This window comes from Alosa sapidissima, chromosome 4, assembly GCF_018492685.1.
Source record: "Alosa sapidissima isolate fAloSap1 chromosome 4, fAloSap1.pri, whole genome shotgun sequence".
Taxonomy (NCBI): domain Eukaryota; kingdom Metazoa; phylum Chordata; class Actinopteri; order Clupeiformes; family Clupeidae; genus Alosa; species Alosa sapidissima.
In genome coordinates this window covers 33,865,379-33,885,440 of record NC_055960.1, presented here as the reverse complement: position 1 = coordinate 33,885,440, position 20,062 = coordinate 33,865,379, and the positions used below count along the sequence as shown (strand labels likewise).

Below are 20,062 nucleotides of genomic sequence, written 5' to 3'. Positions count from 1 at the left end.
AGAATGGCTGATAACACATGACATAATAAATTATTTTTGTACACAATTCTAATGACCAAAATGTGCAGGTATTCATTTTCTGTATGGATATATTATATTTTAACATTTGTAACCAACACAAACTGAGACGTGAACAGACATGATCATAAGCAAAGTATATCTGTTTGAACCTTCTCATTTATTTCCTTCACACATTCATTCATCCTTATAGCCATTCTATATTGACTTCACACATTCATTCATCTTTATAGCCATTCTATATTGACTGATATAAATGAGACCTCTTCAGGGCTTCCCTGCATGTATAATTTACTGAGCAATTATACCTGGCACAGTGGATTGTTTCACTCATTCAGTGCAGTTATCATTTCTAATATTTACAACAAGACAGAAACATTGAGGCTTACTAACACTTTCTGGCTAACTGTAAAAAAAACAAAAATTCTGTTATGTGCACAAATGACTAGATGATGTTAAGATTAAACAAGAAGTTTTGAGAAATTGTATACGGATTTGAGAAATGTGCCAAAACGACTGAGAAAAACTGCAAATGTGCCAAACCAACAAAAAGTTCAGAGTGTTTCAGTGTTCAACAGATTTTTGGCAGAAGTATAGACATTTCACCATCAAATAGCTTTAAGTTTTAAAATACTTTTTCTACAATCGATATTATCTAGTTTTACATTTCTTTGTTATTCACAACATAAAGCATACACTCAAAGGTAAGGCGAAAAAGGCATATTGGCAAACTACAGTGGCTAAAATATGATAGCAACATGAGTCTGCATTACATTACGATTTGAAAGCATTAACCATTCAAAAGTAAATAATCAAGTAGATACTGTATACTGTATCACAGTCTATTAAATAAAATATGATTTTGACTTTTAACCAATACCGTCTTTGGAGTAAGTGCACAAAGAGATGCAAGTTGAGCATTTGACGGTCTGTGAGGACTTGTGAATGGAATGGGACCCAGTGTTCAAGTGATGGAGTGAAATACGATAAAAACCTGCACTTTGGCAGCTTTCTTTGGATCTACTAATTCTACTAAAAACAAACCAACAAACCCAACCATTTGGCTTGTACAAGGAGAACTTGTATCAAATAGGCCATTATTCAAAGTACTTTACAAAAATGTGTTACATTTTGTTAAGGAAAAACTTATATTAAATGCTTGGTCCAACTCTGAAACTCATCCCAGAACATCATGACACATATTGTCTGAATTAGTAGGTAAAAAGGTAAAAAAAAAACATAACCGAAGTTAAAACAACGGTGTCTAGTCCTTCACAAAAATAAACAGAGAAATGATTACACATTTGGCAACAAAATCACAATAAATTACTTATACCTTAGTATGTACAAAATTAAGTGACATCCAGTGATCCTGACAGTTGGGAGAAAACTCTAGAAGTAACATGTTAGCTGGGAGAAAAGTCTCGGTTTGTGAGGATCATTGGAGCCACTAGTGTCCACATATAGAGGGCCAGACACACCCAGCTGGAGGTTATCTTCACCCATACAGTGGGCCACTTGCTGGTCATGGCATTGTAGTCTGCACTGGGACTAGACAACAGAGGAACAGGAAATGAAGGAAAATGGTAAATGCCATGAAGAAAGAAGAATAAAAACTACTGTCAATAGTTTAGCTTCCATCTTACTCATTCACACATTTTAACCAAAGCTGTGACTGCCAGGACAACTTGAGTGAAACCGTGTAATAAAATCTCAAGAATGTATCCATGTCATTATTTGTATGACATTTTATGGGGAGGCATTCTTATCTTATAACTCACCGACTGTTTTAGAATAGAATGTAATGTCATTATATTTAACTCATTCTACAAATCCCTCCACCTACAAATTGCCTTTGCATTCCCAGGTCACATGAGGCAACCCACCTGTACCAGTTGGTAAGGGTCATCATGATGTACAGGGAGGCCAGGAACAGCATGAAGTGGAAGAAAGAGTAGCTGTACTGGACCGTCTCCCTCTCGTTGTCTTCCACACGCCGGGGAGCCTCGCTCTCCACCTCTGGGTCCTCAGGGATCCCCGTGGAGCTCTCCTCCATCATGGAGGAGTCGTTGGAGGCCAGGGTCAGCTTGTTCACCTGGCTAGTGTTGGATGACCGTATACTGGGAATATCAAACACAGACCAAGTCAAAAGTTTGGACACACTTACATATATTTTTTTTTTGTTTCCTCAATTTCCATCATTGTAGAAAAAATAATGACATCAAAACTACAGAACAACACAAAAGTGTTAAAAAAGGTTTCATATTTTAGGTCAGCTTGTTCAAATGGCTAGTGTTGGACGACTATATACTGCGGATATCAACTACATGCAACAAGATGTGTGTATATGACATTAGTAGTGCAACACGGAAGCACCATGACATCTGAGAAGCATTAATGCATCTCATCATTTAACTCACTAATCAATTTCAACCAATTAATGTGATGGAGCAACGTTAGACCAGCAAACGCAATGGTCAGGGAATACAAGGCTCTTCATAAATGTAATCTAAATTAAATTAAATTAATCTAATTCCAGTTATACACAGAAAAGATGCTATAGGTAGGTTACTGATGCTATAGTTAGGGTATCTGCCAGTGGCCAATCACAACGTAACACAGGTTAAATTAAAATGAGGGACTGCAATTGTTAGGGATTAGACCTTTTGCCCTGACTCACCTGGAGTACAGGATGCAGAGGACAAAGATGGCCAGGCCCACAATGCTCTGGGCGTCCCACCACTGCAGGTAGGGGGAGGAGGGGACGGGCTCCTCCGTGCCGATGATGACGACCGCAGTCTGGTTCTCCACCTCCAGGGGGGCGGTGGTGGGGGACGCCATCTGCTGGATGATGCTCAACAGGCTGGGGTTGCAAGTGCGGTCTGCTCAGAGACAGACAGATAGAGAGGGGAAGAGGGAGGCTGACGGTGACTCACATCCAAAGCTGTCAATGACGCATTCTCATAAGGAGGCAAACTAATATAGCAATATATTGTCATAGGAAAAAATAATTATTGCTCTGACTAGTCTCATTTATGCTAAATATCAAATGTAGATGTGGGCATAGAAAGAGCCCAGAACATCCAGTGTTAGTTTGGTCTGTTTGCACATTTTCAGTAAGGTTATGGATATGGACGAAATGGGGCAAGGACATATCTGATGGTTTGCTAGCAGTCATGCCAACATGTACCCTATCTCTGCCGAATAACAGAAGCTTATCAGGTGTAGGCTTGGTTAGTAGTACAGTACTTGGATGTATTGGATGTAAGATCTCATGAGAAAACCCAGAAAACCAAGTTGCTGCTGGAAGAGGTGTTAGTGGGCCAGTAGGGGGCAGTCTTGTCTCCTTAATGGCAGAGCCGTATATATATATATATATATATATATATATATATATATATATAAATAAATAGAGAGAGAGATATCCTATATATACGGCTCTGCTTAATGCCACATTGCAGTGACGGCCACTGTGCTGTAGATGCCATCCTTCAGATGAGATTTTAAACTAAGCTCCTGGCTCATTGGGTGAGGTCATTAAAGATCCCGTGAGACACATTGCAAGTAGGGGCTTCTCCAGTGTCTTGGCTAAATTCCTAAACTGGCTCATTCCATCTGGACACCTAATCATCGTCTGGTACCTCAAGCTTGGGTGTGCTGAGCACTCTGGTGCAAAATGGCTGCTATGCATCACCCGGGTGGGGTTGGTAGGGGTTGAAAGGAGGTTTCCCCTTAACATTGTAAAGCACTCATTCGCATGCAAATGTAATGGGCTGTATCTGTTTGGTGTACAGAAAGGGAGAGACCAAGCTTAAAACTGTGTGTTTATGAATGATTCCCTGAACACCTGCCTCCCCACAGTGATCCACGTCTCACCTGGGGCATTAGTCATGGCAGACCATGTGAGGTAATTGGTGTAGAGGGTGATGATGGAAGACTGGAGAAGTCCAGATCTCGGCTGAGATTCCTAAAGAAACGGGTCAATAGAAAAACAAAGTTACTCCATATCTAATAGTACTGATTTCTTTCATTTCTGTATGAACCTAAAAGTAACCATTTTGTTGGATGCTGACTTTCTGTAAACTAGCTTTCAGTAGCGCTTTAAGAACCTGGGTGAACCCAGATGAACCTGTTAACAGATTTGAATCTGCAGGTCAGCCTGGAAAAGATCCCATTGACGCCCATTTCCAAATCACCAAAAACCCAGGGTCCAATCACAATCGTGTGCATTCAACAATACCAATGGCTTCACTAATGGTGACAGGGTTAAACAGATAAGGATGTGTATTTTCTTAAACTACTGCATTTAAAACCTTTGTTTACAGCACATGTTGAATGTTGACTTGCTCCACAGATTTTTTGACATATACTCCTAGCGCTCCTATGATTAATTACTATTGTCTATCTAAAGTATGCACACACACACACATATGCATGCACACACACACACACATGCATGCACACACACACATATGCATGCACACACACACATATGCATGCACACACACACACATGCATGCACACACACACATATGCATGCACACACACACACACACACATGCATGCACACACACACATATGCATGCACACACACACACATGCATGCACACACACACATATGCATGCACACACACACTCATGCACGCGCACTCACACATATGCATGCACACACACACACATGCACGCGCACTCACAAGCAAACACACACACACACACATTCATTTACATACACAAATGTTGCAAGAGTAAGAGTAGGGGATGGAGTAGGAGATGGAGACAAATTGACAAGCGTGATTTATTTTGGTGGAGAGAATATGCAGGACTGAGCAACGGTCATATTTTGTACCGCTGTGGTACATCTAGTTTAAGTTGTCTTAAATCTGGGATCCCTTCCAAACAGACCTGCAGAACAAATTCAAACTTGCTATCAGGTTTGTCTGGGTTTACCCAGGCTGAAGGTTTGGGTGAAAGCTCAACTCTCCAACTATTTCACAAAGTTCTAGAGCATTGTTTTGAAAACAGTCTGGTGGTATGCCCTTTGCAGATCTCTTTTTGTGCACTGAACAGTTACCCCCGGTCACCACCATGTTTATTCCAGAGCTACCACTCTCACCTGCACTTTTGGCAGTATGGACACTGCGGAGGCCACGACGCAGAGCAGCATGTTGAAGCTGATGAAGAACTTGTTGAGGGCACAGGCCTCTGGCTGGGTGTAGAACACGTAGAGCAGCACAATGACCACAGCAGACAGGACGTAGTTGAGTGCAGTCACTGAGAGCAGGGCTGGGAGTTGAGACAGAACAGAGACTTTCTAATGAGGACTTAGAATAGAAAAACCGCATTCTCAAGTATATTCTCTTTACTTATTTATTAATGCCATGTCCACAGACGCATCAGTGTGTAGATGGCTTAGGCCAAAACGCTTCTGTGGACATGGCATTAATAAATAAGTAAAGAGAATATACTTGAGAGTGCGGTTTTTCTATTCTAAGTTGTCACCTTTTAACTCGCACCCGAAATTGTTGTGAGATTTGAAGTTGAGCGCGCCTGTTCTCACTACTTTCTAATGAGGAGACACGGCACTCAAAAAATCCTCCATAGAAATGCATGGGCTTAGTTTGTAACGCCAATATGGCAGTTGTCTACGCATATCACACCCCTTCCGCGGCAAAACGTCGACATGTGAATACATTGAGCAAATCTTGTGCTGTGTTGTGAATACATTGAGCCAATAATGTGGTGTGTTGTGAAGACATCGTGCCAATCATGTGTTGTGATCTCGCTGCTGAAGCAAGATTGGTGTCGTGAAGCCTTGCGCACGCGCATTTCTGCTGAATACGATGCCCGATGAGTGCCCAAAAAGCGTTGCCATATGGGCCGCCGAGTGGAGGGACTTGCCTAGAAGGACTTTGGACAGAACACCAATGAGATTCTGTCTTATGTCACCACAGCATACAAATAAACAGCAATATGTCCTAGACTGCCTGAACCTCCCCCAGTGTCAGGCCAAGTGGCGAGCATAAAATCCCTAATCGGCCCTAATTTAAATGACAGGCAAAATGCTATGTCTAAAGTCTAAAAAAAGCTAGTTTAATAACTACACAAAATCAGCTTAATACCTTTACAGTAATACCAAGATCCTAAGCACAAACATCGGTGGGTCAGCTCAAAGCTCTCACACGCCACACAATGACTGTTTATGTTTGAGACACTGACTGACTGCACTCTAGCCATATTAGAACCCCATGATCCCATACGGAAAAGGTCTGTAAAAACATGGAAGGGAGCACACCTGTCTGTCATGAACAATACTTACATGATTAATCTGTGGAAGAGGCATACACATTTCTTTCTACAATGGCACAATGCCCTTCCACATGCAGGCCACCTAACCTTATCAGTGACCAGTAACCACATTCCCATTTACTGACTTTTCTCTGGTATCTATGTCCCATCTCCACATTATCTCTCTTTGGGACACTAGGTCAAAGTCACACGATAGCAGCCTAGAACTCTACAGCGATCCCCATTGTCAGATAACCAAGTTCTTGCCGTTTTTATTCATGACAAAACCTCTCCAAATACTTATCCACCTTTTAATAATAAAAAACCATAACAGCTTTAAACTTTAACAAATATTTTTTTCCCACTATGTTTGTTACCTACCCGCATACCAGGCCCTGGCATTCTCCCTCTCCATTTTGTCCACCCAGGACTCGTTCCAGGAGTGAGCGAAGTCAACAAGCAGGACCAGCTGGATCAGGATGAAGCAGAAGGCTCCGCAGCCACCCACAGCAAACCATGCTGAAGGGAACAGCATGGCAGGAGACACAATCAATCAAACACATCCAAACAAGGGTGTATCATTTCAACATACTGTAATGACATCATTATTACAATATGTAATTGGCATTAAGCAACATGATAGTCTTGGTTATTTTCAGGCATCATGCAATTAATATAAAAAATGCTGCATTGAAACAGATAATGAGTCTTCAAGGTCATTTTCATTCATTCTGGTAAAATGGTTGTAGTCTTCTGTTGTTGTAATGGGTTTGCACGCTTTCACATTTCTGTGCAGTTTCTAACATCCCTTTTGACTAAATGTCTACTGTAACTTGGCATTTCGTAAATGTAAATGTGTCTATAAATGTCACTTACTGCGAGTGAAAGGCCCCTCCGGAATGTAGAAGGCACCAGCAGTTATCGCCACAATAGCAGCAATCTTAAAGAACCAGAACCTGCAAAATAGAGCCAGATATAAAATAAACGCAAAATAGATACTTTTTTTTACAGTGACTTTTACTGTAACCCATCTTCTGTCTCTGTACTGCTACTCAGAGGCCTTTAACTGGTTGGAGGCCATAACAGTTTTTGGAACATGGTTTCACAGCCAGGACGCCTGGGGATGTGATGCTTAGTGACCCATTGTATTATGAGATTAAAATGTTTTTTCCTGTTACAACCACCCAGCATGCTTATCATGTGACAGTGGTAGGAATGGGAGCTCACTGCTGAGATAGTATGATCCCAGTCTCAAGCAGACACACTGCCTGAGAAGTATAGTTTTAGTTTACATAACAATAATCCATTGGGAAAATGGCAAAAGTTCCCATTTGGTTATTTATACATACAGTATGTCACTGGATTTTATGATAGCACAGTATAGTAAATGCTGTTTTAATATATGTACTGTATACTGTACAGAAACCTCTATATCCATAACCCTTATATAGGAACCTTTAATTTACTGGTAAAAAAAAAGCTACTTTATAAATATTCTGCCCCTCTTATTTAAACTACAGTAATGCTAACTGATGCCAATGAAGCCATGTAAACCTGACAGCCCAGTGGGGTCCCATCCCCCTTACCCATTATGCACAGCCGCTCTGGGGTCCCTGCTGTTCTTCACGTTGATCATGAGCAGGGAGAAGGCCAGGAAGAACATGCTCATGCCAAAGCACACACGGTACACCGCCTTATAGCCCACAAAAATCTCACAGTTTACACCGGCCTGGATGCCTGGGATACTCGAGCCGGCTCCCCCTTCACAGAAGCCAGGTATCTATTAGGACAGAAGGTAATTTGTTACATAACTTCCCAGGATGAGTGTCTTGAGAATTGGGCGGAATTCCCATTTGAATGTGTTTTGTTTAAGTTTCATGTCCACTAATTGTATATCACCATTTTGAATTTACTTGGATGTTCATCATAGACGGTTCGCTGTGCATACTTAATTCTACTTTTAGACATGTAGCCTGGTTCCTTTCAGCTGAGACCCCTCACAACAACAGTTCTTGTGCACAATTTAGTGAAAGGTCCCTCAGCCAGCAGGCCTACCTTCTTCAGCTGCTGGTCCACCCCCGGCGACAGCATGATGCAGGCAACGATGGTGCCTAGCAACAGGATGAAGGCATAGATGATGCGCGTCACAATAGAGTTCTTGCTGCGTGGGCAACATCTACACATGAGGCACGTTGCACCACTGCACAAACATGGAATCTGAAATAACAACGATAAAACCAAAAAAACACAAATCACAAAAACAAAGGTGGTCACACTCTCTCCTTTTCCCACAATGACGGTATAACAACAAATCCTTCATCCCATCTGCAATAGCCATTCTGAATAACAACAAATGAACACTTCATAGCCTCTGTCTTGTATGTCTCTCTGTGTGTGTGTGTGTGTGTGTGTGCACCTGTTCCTGAATTAATGTGTAATAGCCTACAAGTAATATAGCCTACATGATTTCTGTCAGTCATTCATAAAACACTGGTCGAGCACTGCTGAGCACTGTTGTCACTTTTATTTCTGCGGTAAAACTAATGAGGGCAGTGGGTCTTTCTCCAGTAACTCAATTAGCTAACAGACACGCGCTTTTTCAGTCATCAAATCAATGCGTGAGCTTTAAGAGATTGTAAACAACTTAATCCCCGTCGTCAGACACACAAGGTCGGTTTAGGCAGAGCCCGATCCTGACGGACCAATAAAATCCGAGGTCGTCTGATCCGCCACAGGTAGCCTAGGCACACTGTAGTAGGTCAAGCTAATAACAATGAAACTCTCCTGGTACCTCACACACACGAAATGGAATAAACTGTTACACAGTGGTGTGATGTTGTGGCAGCCAAAGGACGCTGGGAGCTGGTATCAAAGTCTGGTGACCAACCCTCTGAATTAACTATAATAAACTGTCAGTTAGCCTACACCAACTTGGCTATCTGTTGACGGTTAGACGCAAATACAAAGCAAATCTTGTACACGTTATAAATAGGCTATGTCGTTTAAAACTGGCGGAGGGAAATGTGATTCTGAATGTAGATTCTGAAAACTTCAATAAACTGATGGTTACCGTTTTGGTTTAGCGCTCTCCATGAAAATGGAAGCTAAATCTGTCAGGTAGGTCTAACAGCCTACTGCCAAACAAAATATATTGCATTAATAAAATACCTGCCATTTTACAAAATACTCAGGAAACTAAATCTATAGTTAGCCTAAATAAATCTGAATAGTAACGACCCGATATGTCTAGCCGACATTACCTGTTGCACAGAGATGACGTTGATGTAGTGTTGTTATCGACTGCTTGACAGCACACTCATAAAACAACCATTCATTATTAGAAACAAAATTATATTAATTCTTACCCAGCTTGCGACAGAAAAGGCCCCTAGTACGGCTCCCATCGTCCACCTTTACGCCAAGGCGCACAAGTCAAAGTCTGTTTTTATTGCTTCGATACCACCAGAGTCGATCTAGTTCTCCTGTTGTCAATATAGCTGCCAACTGTTTCGCTCAGTGTCTCATTTAGTTCCACTTAACGTGTTACCCATATTTTCTAGATTTACAATGGACACTTCCTACCCCTGACAAACCATGCGCAACGCTAGCCTACTGTCTGGCTTTTGCGAGATTTATTCAAGTGCGTCATACATGGTGATGTCACCACGTTCATGCTTGGGAGATTGTAGGCACTGCAAGGTAATGAACTAGTTATCTCCTAAGAAATGGAAAGAGTGCGAGGCGAGAGACATTCGCGAAAACTTAGAAATGCCAATGCACGCCTTCTAGATGACCTAGTGGAGTTAACAGTGCTTCTTCCTGTGGCCTTTTCTTGGACCGTTTGACACAAGTAATCGGACCAGTTAACATTGTGTATCAGTGATATGAGAAGCATACAGTCAGGAAGTGAGATACTAAGCAGGTCTCTTACATCCAACCCCACTTAAAAACTGGAACTTTAGCTCAATTTGTAATATGTGTTGTGAGATCTATAAACTTGTTCATGAGGCAGACATCCTTACTCTTGAAGTGAATGAGATGTGTATATGACCTGTAAAGATTAATGTGCATGAGGTCAGTGCTACCTGCTTGCCTTGGTCTGTTAAAGTCTTCGCTATTTTTATAGGAAACCTTAAACTGAACATTGATAGGTAGGCTAAGGAGGAGCAGTTTTACCTGAACCTGTCAGTGATTAAAAGGGATTAAGCCATGAAAGGTAACATGTCAGCAAAAGAATAGCTGTTGTTTTTGTAATAACCACTCTAATTGAAGAGAATTCTACTGTCCAGGGTGGCACATTTCTGCAAATCAATGAAAGATGCTCAACTCTCGACGCAGTGAGGTTTGGTGAGTTCCTGGGATGACTGAAGTTTCTCTAAGTGGAAAGGTGGTCAAACTCATACCTATAGGTTTTTCAGATACTACAAAGACAGACAATGAGCTTACATACACATTTGATATATGAAACAAAATATTTTGATTTAATAGGCAGTGAGTAGCTCTTTGGCTCCAAAGAATTATGAATAAAGAGACATTTTCATTTATATAAGTGTATGATTAAAACAATGTGAATTCACATGAAATGAATACATTGTTGTCTTGTAGAGGAAGATGACCATCTGTGTTAGATATTTATTTCTATGTTAATCTTTGCCTTCATTATTTTTTTTTTGTTTACTAGTTGCTATTGTGACATTTCAAATAATGTACAGTAAGTCATGGAGTAGTCCAATACTTATATAGAGACAAACGCTGAATTGAGATCGAATAGAGTAGAAGATCACATAGTGTCTTTTGGACATTTTTCTGATGAGTTAAACTAGTTAAACTAAGCTATGCCTGAAATCCTTGGTCTTTCCCTCTACCACTGAACATTTCAGATGTAGGTTTTGGTCTATTTGAACTAATCCCATGAGAATACAATGTCCAACAATTCTCTAGAGTGACTTATAATCACATAAGAAAAAGTCCCACTATTTAGTCTGTTGGTGGTGTATGTGCAAGCAGACTGGTTCTGTGTGCTCTGCCCTCCTCCTTTGTAGCGATGGGGGACAGCTCCTGGCATTTCGTCCTCGTGGATGTTGGCTCTCATGCTTCCGGTTTCTTCCGTCTGAGCTGCCAACACCTCCTCTCAAAACCTAAAGAAGAGGAGATGCAGTTGGGGATGTTTCACTTTGCCGTAACTCAAACGGTACAGCAGGTGATGCAAGCAGAACAATGAAGTATCAATGAAAGTATCAACAGCATTTATGATGAGGTTTGTAATTCAGAAATTGTATTTTTGCCAGCATTTTGCTTCTTCTGTCAGCATTTTTTATGATTGATGGTGCAATTGAAATTATATTACTGGATGCTCAAACCAAACACTCTTACTCTAAATTTGCAGTCACTCGAGTACTATTATACACTGAGATAATACTGGGTGGATTCTAGTGTGATAATTAGTCAAATAAGACTAAACAGTGCCACCAAGTGCTCATTAAAAAAAAAAAAACCTATTTACACATGAAGCATTTAATTTCTGTGGATGCCTCTGGCTTTCTGTGCAGTGGTAAATGTGAAGAATGTGGGTGCATGATTTTTCAGGATCTGGCTGTGTCCCTCAGATTTCAAATTTTCTTCCACAAGCTTCATAATTCTAGAATGGGTAATATAATGAAAGACTTGCATTGTTTACCGCTGGTTTGGCTCGGTCTTCTGAGTACATGTGGAGAGATCTGGTCAAGTGGCATAAGTGGGTCATCATCTCACACTGCCCACAGGTGGTGGTGCTTGGCTCGCTGTTTCCTCCACTGGCCCCTTGCCTCTGTGTGGACAACGCTGGCGGGGCCGAGCGGATACATCTGGCTGGCCGGACGGACGAGACGCTGCCCGATGAGACTCTACTGGCCGGCGCGTGGATGTTCCGTGGGCGCAGCCGCTTGCTCATGACAAACGCAAACTGTTTCTGCTCCTCCTCCAGCCGCCGCTTCTGGGTGATGCGTTCATGTTCCAGCTGCCTCAGGGTCTAGGGTGCAACCGCCAGCACAGAAAACAGATCATGTCAATAAAGACCATGGAAGAAGTCAAGAGGACTGTAGAGATGGAGAGGAGGGGAGCTAGACAAACACAAGACAGAGCTGGAGACTAAGAAAAACGTACAGAGAGAAAGAAAAACATGAAAAGGATGAAGGAGTGGAGGAATGTCTTGGAAATGAGGGTAGGTCTTCAGAGGGCATGAGGAGATGGACAGCACAAAAGAAAAACAGGAAGAGAGATGACATGACAGGACACAAAAAAGAAAATGGGGGACAAGGGGCAAGACTAGTGGTGTAAAAAAGAGATTACCCTGCCCTGCTGTGTTAAATGACCCCAGTCTGACCTTTACTGAGAGCAGCCACACACTGGGGGGTCTCAAGAATTGGGCCAGGATATGAGTGTATGTTTTAATGTCACACAACTTGAGATGAGGCAACCAGCAGGAATAGCAGTCCTATAACTGAACTTCAAGGAAAGTGACAGTTTTGGTCACAACTGCATTCAGACTGCTCTTTCTTTGCTGCACTGAAGAAAGCAAGAGCCTGGAAAAACCATTCACCCACCACCCTTTGTTAGAATACAATGGCGTGTTGCCTCTGCCTGCTTCTGACCGGCTGAATTCTTTCAACTGGGTTGCCAAACAGAAGTGACTCTCCCAATACTAATTTTGGGCTATAGGGATTGGAATAGTCTTATTAAAGCAAGCTGTACAAAGCAAAAAACACGTTCCAAACGGTATAGTTACAATACCATAATACAGCCTCACTGCCTTAACGGTAAAATCTCTGAGTGAAAAACTTCTATAGCTGTCTATCTTTCAGACTACATCTTCCCGCACAAAGACAAATGAACAAAAACGGTCAAGGTGCGAGGTCCTCACAATTCACATTCAGAACCCTTGGTTGTAGCCTAATGAATTACAAACTAGCTAATTATTATTTGAGGAACAGTTCGAGCTAAATCACACTACAGTCACACATGTAGGCCTATGTACTGTACACACACACAAAACAAACAAATAAGCAAGTTTTACCGTGTCTAAATCACAAGAACATAAATACGTTGGTTTATGTGTGAGTGGGTTTTAATCTCTTAACGTCACTGGGGGAAAAACAGTGAAAATGTTACCTACCTTCATGAGTTGTCTCTGCTCTTTCACAAATTTATTGTTGACTGTCTGAGAGGCAGTCATCAAATCAGGGGCACACAGTGAGTAAATAGGATCATTTCGGTACAGAAGAGACAAGCAAAAGGCCGGATTTGCATCCATTTCTGCGAGTATGCTCAGTAAATAAACTAAAAGGAGACATGAGACATCGCGCCACCGCAATGAGTGACAACAGCATCGCAAGCTGAACGTGTGAAGTCATACTCCGCCCTCCCCCTTAGCAAACCCAGTTGATCAGTAAATACAGTTTTTAGGAATCAAATCGAGCAATTAAGCCTATTATTGTTATTATTTAATATTCAATTATACCAAAGTGGTTAGAATAAAATATGAGCTTCGAATAATGAAAATATGAATTGAGAAGAACCCACGAAAAGTTTTTACAAAAAGACACCACCTAGCGGGTATTTCAGAAACTTACACGACAGCTATTTCTTCCATGGTAGGATAATATTTCCATAACAGCCTGCTGCAGCCACAAAACAGGACAATAACAGACTACTGCAGCAAATAGTATGGAAAGAAGAGAGCATAATTTGCATAGTAAGCCAATAAAGCACAGTTCAAAGTCAAAGTCAAAGTCAAAGTCAGCTTTATTGTCAATTTCTTCACATGTTCCAGACATACAAAGAGATCGAAATTACGTTTCTCACTATCCCACGGTGAAGACAAGACATATTTTACCAATGTAAGTCCACAGACAAACATAACATTCAAGTAAACAAAAAAGTAAGTAAATAAGTAAATAAGAGGGCACATATAATAATGAAAAAATAAGAGCAGCAAAATTTGGTTGAAATTGTGCATAGACAGTCAATAAAATACTAGTGCAAAGTCAGGCCAATAAAAGGCTTGGGTAGTTCTGTTTGACCTAAGTAAGAAAGAAAGTGGCATAGTGGTGCAAGTTATGTAAGAGCAGCAGAAGTGTTGTGTTTTCAGGACAACAACACCAAGTTGTAAAGTGTACAAGTGTGCAAGTGTGCAAGTGGAGTAGTGCAGGCGGCCATTGTGGGTCCAATGTCCAGGATGTTATGTAGCTGAGGGTGGAGGGGGGAGAGGAGGGAGAGAGTTCAGCATCCTTACAGCTTGGTGTATGAAGCTGTTGGTGAGTCTGGTAGTGCGGGAGCGCAGGCTTCTGTACCTCTTCCCAGAGGGCAGTAGATCAAACAGATTGTGAGCGGGGTGACTTGCATCACTCACAATTTTGGTCGCCTTGCGGGTGAGGTGGGTGGTGTAAATGTCCTTCAGGGAGGGGAGTGAAGCACCAATAATCCTATTCAATAATCCAGTTCTGATTCTGTTGAGGACCTAGGCCTGGGTAAGCTACTCCTGGGCCAGAATGATGACATTTTAAAATTTAAATCCAAAGATCTGAAAAGTTGAAACCCAGTGTTTGAAAGTTTGAAATGTAGCCTTTTAAATAAACTCAGCACACTGTTTTCAGTGTGTCATCAACACATTTTCAGTTTGAAAAGTTTTCAAAACCTAAACCAAACCTAATTCACCAATAAAACAGTGACAGATTAAAACTAGTTTCAAAGTAGCATTATGGGCCCATAAACTTCCAGCTGTGAGTGGGTGTTGTATTAGTTTTAGGTGCAAACATAGAAAAACATAGCAAACAAGAAAAATTAATGCACCAGGGGCGGAGTCAGAGGGGTGGCTCCGGGTGGCACAGGCCACCCTTGAGATTCGATTGGCCACCCCAGGTGCCACCCCCAAATCTTAGTCTACAATTGGCCATTAACATGGTCTAAGGCAGGACCTTTCTTGATGCACTTGCAGCAGTTTGAAGTATCAGACGTCAGAAATGTAAGTGGCAAACACGCTTGCCTTTATTGGCCTACAGGCTACTGCTTGTGCTAACACGCAAAGATATCTATTTACCTATTGCATCTGCCAGTGCCTATTTATCTAATCACACACTTAAGTTGCCGACATTTGATAGGTCATTAAGTGTTAACTGTAGGGTAGGCCTATACTTTTGTAAAAGTGTTTAATGGTAATAATGTCCTAATGTAATGTTAAGAAAACTTTTCATTTATGGTTCATCAAGCTTAGGCCTACTCACTAAACACTCGTCGCATCTAGGCTACAGGTAGCGATATTCTGATGACATGTATGACCATTCAACCAGTCAAGCATTTGTTGTAAAATATTGAAATTATTGGAAGTTTACATAGCTTAGGCTAAACTGTATGCTTATTTCGTCCCCAATACCTGTTTTATTCGTCCCGATCAGGAGGGATAAATGAAACATTGTGCACATTCCACTTTTGCTTATAATGATTCAATAATTCCTGAACGCAGGGCTGGACTGGCCATCTGGCATACTTTTTCCTTTTTTTTTTATTGGCCGAGCCGGTCTTTATAAAGTTCATTTTTCATAGTAGCGCGTGACAACAAAATCATATGCCTGCGTTCTGTTACCAGAGCTTTCTCTGTCTATGATCTGCAGCGTTTCTCAAATTATGAGCCTCCTCGACAAGTAGATTGCTGGTCTACGGAGCCATGAATTTAAATTACGCCCCACTTCTGTCTGTTAATTTGCGGCACAATTGAATGATATTATAGAACCGCAGACCGAAAGGTTTCCCTGATCAGAAAATACCCCTTAATTCGCAACTTTTTGTAGGCCTAACAGAGGTACTGTAGCCTAAATATCGTGCCTATGGCGATGTCCGCTTAAAAAAAACAAAAAAACATTTATTTCACTTGTCTCTCTGGATTGAACGCAGAATGTGGGCTGTTGCGCAAATAGATGAATGAGGGAGCGAGATTCCGTTAACAAAAACCTAAAGTTTTGCTAACATTTTCTCCATTATTATCGTAAAATATGTCTCCATGCAGGGCAGGGCTGGTTCTAACCTAGGCTAGGCTACTATATTTGGGTGGGGTGGTAGAAATTTTGGGTGGGCAACATAGCAAAGCTGTCAAAATGGATCAAAACTAACACAAAACAATAAGTAATACCTAGCTTGAGTTACTGCAGCCAACAGCCAGGGATAGGCATGTCTGATGTATTTAAAATACAAATTTGTATTTTATTTAGTTGGAAAAAAATGGCATCGTATTTTGTATCAAAATACTTTATAGGTATGTAGTTTAAAAATACTGCCAAATACTTTTGGTAAAACCAATAACCTACTTTTGGTGATGTGATTATAAAAGTGAAAAACAATGAATGCAGCACTGGTGCTGACTTGTAATTTGCCCACAGTTGTTGTGATCAGAATATTGAGATTCAGGCAGATAAGTAACATGTAGGTTGCTCACACACTCATCCCAACCTCAAGTTTCTTGAGAACTTTAGTCATCCAATTCGAACACATGGAACCAGTTATGTGGTTGCCCTGCAACAAGTTGCCCCATGTGCAACGTTAACAATGTTTGCTCACATACACAATACACTCCTTCATACCAACTTCAAGTTTCTTGAGAACTTTACTGATCATTAATCATCCAAACGGAAGATATGGAACCGGTTATGTGGTTGCCCTGCAACAAGTTACCCCACGTAAAAATGTAATTAATAATTTGCCCACACTTGTTGTGATCATAATATTGAGATTTAGGAAGATGAAATTGCTCACATACACAATACACTCCTTCATACCACCCTCAAGTTTCTTGAGAACTTTAAAGAAAATAAACAAATAATAATACATGTTTGTATTATTTTATTCAAATACAAAGACATTTTATGTGAGGTATTTGTGTTTTTTTTATGAGTATGGTGTTTGTGTCTGGTTTCCCTAATGTATTTGTGCTAATTTCACATCTTGAGCCTGTTTCTGTTTATCTGGTTGTTTTGCCTCATGCCACCCTTGAATTAATCAGTGCCTCACCAGTGCCACCCTTGTTAAAAATGTCTAGAATCGCCACTGGAATGCACCTAGATAGCAGTGGCAAATTTGAACGTCTGAAAATGTGTTGCAGACACACTGTAAAAATGAGTGCTGCAGATTTGATTTTTTTTCAGCCAGTTAAAACATTGTACAACCCTGCTGAAAAAAACAGCTTCCAGATTATGCCGGTAGCTGGTTTTAGCTGGTCTTTGCTGGTTTTCTTCCAGCTCTTGCTGGTCTTTGCTGGTGTAGCTGGTTGGGCCCCCAGGTGGACATCCTTTTGAAACATTTCAAGCTTTTAAATAGTTTCAACTTTTCTTACCTTTGAAGTTAAGTTTCGAAACATGTCCACATTCTGGCCCCATATCCTTGCTGTGTGGCTGAAGTATGGTGTTGAAACTCACACATGTACATCTGCAAAAGTTTCAAAATAAAGATTTTTTCCCACAATTGTTTTCAGATCAACACAATGTTTCAAAACCTAAAAAACAAACCTTATACACCAGGAAAACAGACAAACATAAAAGCAGCAGAGGAACAAGTGAAAATAGCTGCAGAATGTGTGAAATACATGGATGCCACAACAAAGGTTAAAGCATTAACCTGTGGTCCGCGACCCATGACATTTCAGAACACAACAAGGCACTCACATGTGGTGCATGCATCAAATGCACGTATCTGATGTGTGTGCCATTTGTTTTTGCACGTTTTATACATTGAAAACACTTACTCACTTCCTGTTGGATGTGACGATTTACACCGATGATATTCAGGTGGTGCTACACCACAGAAATGTGGGGTACACTTATGTTCTTCCAAGTAAGCAATTTATGACATACATTTTGTGATATGCAATGCAACAATTGACAAGTTATCCTAAAAACCCCTTTCAGCCTATCCACTACAGGGGTGGGGGGGAGTGGGGGGTCCATATCCTTATCCCTCGTGTGTGGGTGAAACTATTTGCTGACAAGAGTCAAGAGGGCGCTATGGAGTCCCTAGGCCACACTTGGGGCCAAATCTCTGAGAGTAGAAACTGTGAGGGATGATATTGTTGCCAGAGCCCAGAGTAGAAACTGTGAGGGATGATATTGTTGCCAAATTTCATCATTTGTCCATTTGAACCATTGATTTCATCTTACTTGGCAGGGGGTGGGGTTAGCCATTCTATCTGCTGCCAGATGGTGGTGCTATGCCAGACATGCATTTTGGACATGTGAATATCATCATTACCATAATATTAAGTTTCAGCCAAATCAGCCAATGCTTCTTGCCTTATTCAGCAAAATATTTAAATTCATTGTGTCACCATTTCGACACATTTCTACATATCAACAATCCCTTATCAACATGTGGTGGGAAACTGGGGGAAGATTTTGTTACCAGAGTTGCCCAGTTGGGGGCTCTTCGTCACTTTTGTGGTCACATTGTAGTTCATTTGTAGTCCATGTGGACTTGTCCCTAGGCAACTGAACTTGGGAATTTGCCGTTTTTGTCACTTGAAAGCTGCATATCCTTCTTTCATAAGCGTCTTACACCATATCTTTAAGCAAATAGTTGTTTATTTAAGATTAGGGAGTATGCTTTAACCTTTGTTGTGGCATCCATGTTTTTCACACATTCTGACGACAAAGCGCATGAACACTCACAGTGGGGGAAACATGTTATGACGGGGACGGTCTATGTGGTATGAACAAACACGTCATTCACCCCTCATCTCTGAAAGACTTAAACTCCTGCACCATCAGCAATTGATGTCTCATAAAAGTGATGCACGAGTGAGCATGCACATCTCATTTCTTATATCTGTCTCTTCTTCATTCCTCCATCGTCCCATCATTCCTTCACAAAAATAATTAGAAGGAGGGGTCCAGGGAGGTTAGGACAGGAGGAAGGAAGGGAGGGAGGTTAGGACAGGAAGGAGGGAGGGAGGTTAGGACAGGAGGGAGGGAGGGCAGAAGTGTAGCAGGGTGGAGGTAGATGTTCGTATGTAAATAATCGACTACTCCACCTGCGAGGGTTAGGCCCTCCCAGGAACTAATTTAGAAACCTTTTGGTCAGTTTAGACCCCATTGGGCACATAGGTTCGTAACACTTGAGACATGGTTCTACAAAGATAAATTATAATTTATTGACGCATAACATAAACACTACATGGACTGCACTTCAACAAACAAACATCCAACCACAGCTGCACTCAGATATTGCACAAGGCCCTATAGGCCTAGAGTTACCATAAACTAGACAAGGAGCAGGGCTGTGGGCTTACCACGGCAGCAAGAGGCTGACAAAGGGGAATAATCTGGGCACAGCACACCAAGAGAGAAAATCACTTTGGTGTGGCATGGGAGCAGCAAGTTTGAAGATGGTCAACCACAAGTTCTGGGTCCGCGGAAGTAGAGTTGTCCCCTGCGTGTGGAGGAGGGGCACGGCCACAGTTCTACACTGGCAAACGAGCAGGGAATTAGGGACGCTAGCAGACAATGGGGCACAAACAAAACATTAACAAACACTCGGGGTGAGGTTGCCTACCTGAATTGGATATGAGGCTGCCTTAAGCAGAGGCTCGAATCAGAGCAAATTACCCACTGCTGAACCACGAGACAAACATACTCAGAATTGTTCCTCAAACACCCAACAGGACAGCACCAGCCCAACAGCCCAACAGCCCAACAGCCCAACAGCCCAACAGCCCAACAGCCCAACAGCCCAACAGCCCAACAGC

At 41.5% G+C, this 20,062-nt stretch overlaps 2 protein-coding genes across 8 annotated transcripts; both read right to left on the bottom strand.

The window, feature by feature from the left end:
- Positions 1-159: 159 nt before the first annotated feature.
- On the bottom strand, positions 160-9,927 carry si:ch73-267c23.10 (serine incorporator 1). 4 transcript variants are annotated; one of them, XR_006031349.1, is made up of 11 exons: positions 9,669-9,927; positions 8,359-8,520; positions 7,890-8,083; positions 7,180-7,259; positions 6,685-6,822; positions 5,132-5,301; positions 3,895-3,985; positions 2,699-2,900; positions 1,905-2,138; positions 1,355-1,569; positions 160-1,224 (listed from the first exon to the last, which is right to left on the bottom strand). XR_006031349.1 is itself a non-coding variant. In XM_042090258.1 (10 exons), exons 1-10 carry the CDS (start codon positions 9,705-9,707, stop codon positions 1,425-1,427), a joined length of 1,455 nt encoding a protein of 484 aa, XP_041946192.1. In that variant the 5' UTR covers positions 9,708-9,927; the 3' UTR covers positions 160-1,424. The 4 variants fall into 4 exon arrangements, 3 of the variants coding, with proteins under 3 accessions (XP_041946192.1, XP_041946194.1, XP_041946195.1); XM_042090258.1 differs by having other exon boundaries at positions 160-1,569; XM_042090260.1 differs by lacking the exons at positions 8,359-8,520; positions 9,669-9,927 and adding an exon at positions 8,203-8,351 and having other exon boundaries at positions 160-1,569.
- An 836-nt stretch (positions 9,928-10,763) lies between these two features.
- LOC121707826 lies at positions 10,764-19,947 on the bottom strand. Of its 4 annotated transcripts, XM_042090669.1 has the most exons (4): positions 19,870-19,947; positions 17,660-17,751; positions 11,972-12,310; positions 10,764-11,441 (listed from the first exon to the last, which is right to left on the bottom strand). In XM_042090669.1, exons 2-4 carry the CDS (start codon positions 17,681-17,683, stop codon positions 11,277-11,279), a joined length of 528 nt encoding a protein of 175 aa, XP_041946603.1. In that variant the 5' UTR covers positions 17,684-17,751; positions 19,870-19,947; the 3' UTR covers positions 10,764-11,276. The 4 variants fall into 4 exon arrangements, with proteins under 4 accessions (XP_041946603.1, XP_041946605.1, XP_041946601.1 ...); XM_042090671.1 differs by lacking the exons at positions 17,660-17,751; positions 19,870-19,947 and adding an exon at positions 17,988-18,021; XM_042090667.1 differs by lacking the exons at positions 17,660-17,751; positions 19,870-19,947 and adding an exon at positions 13,454-14,048.
- Positions 19,948-20,062: the final 115 nt, after the last annotated feature.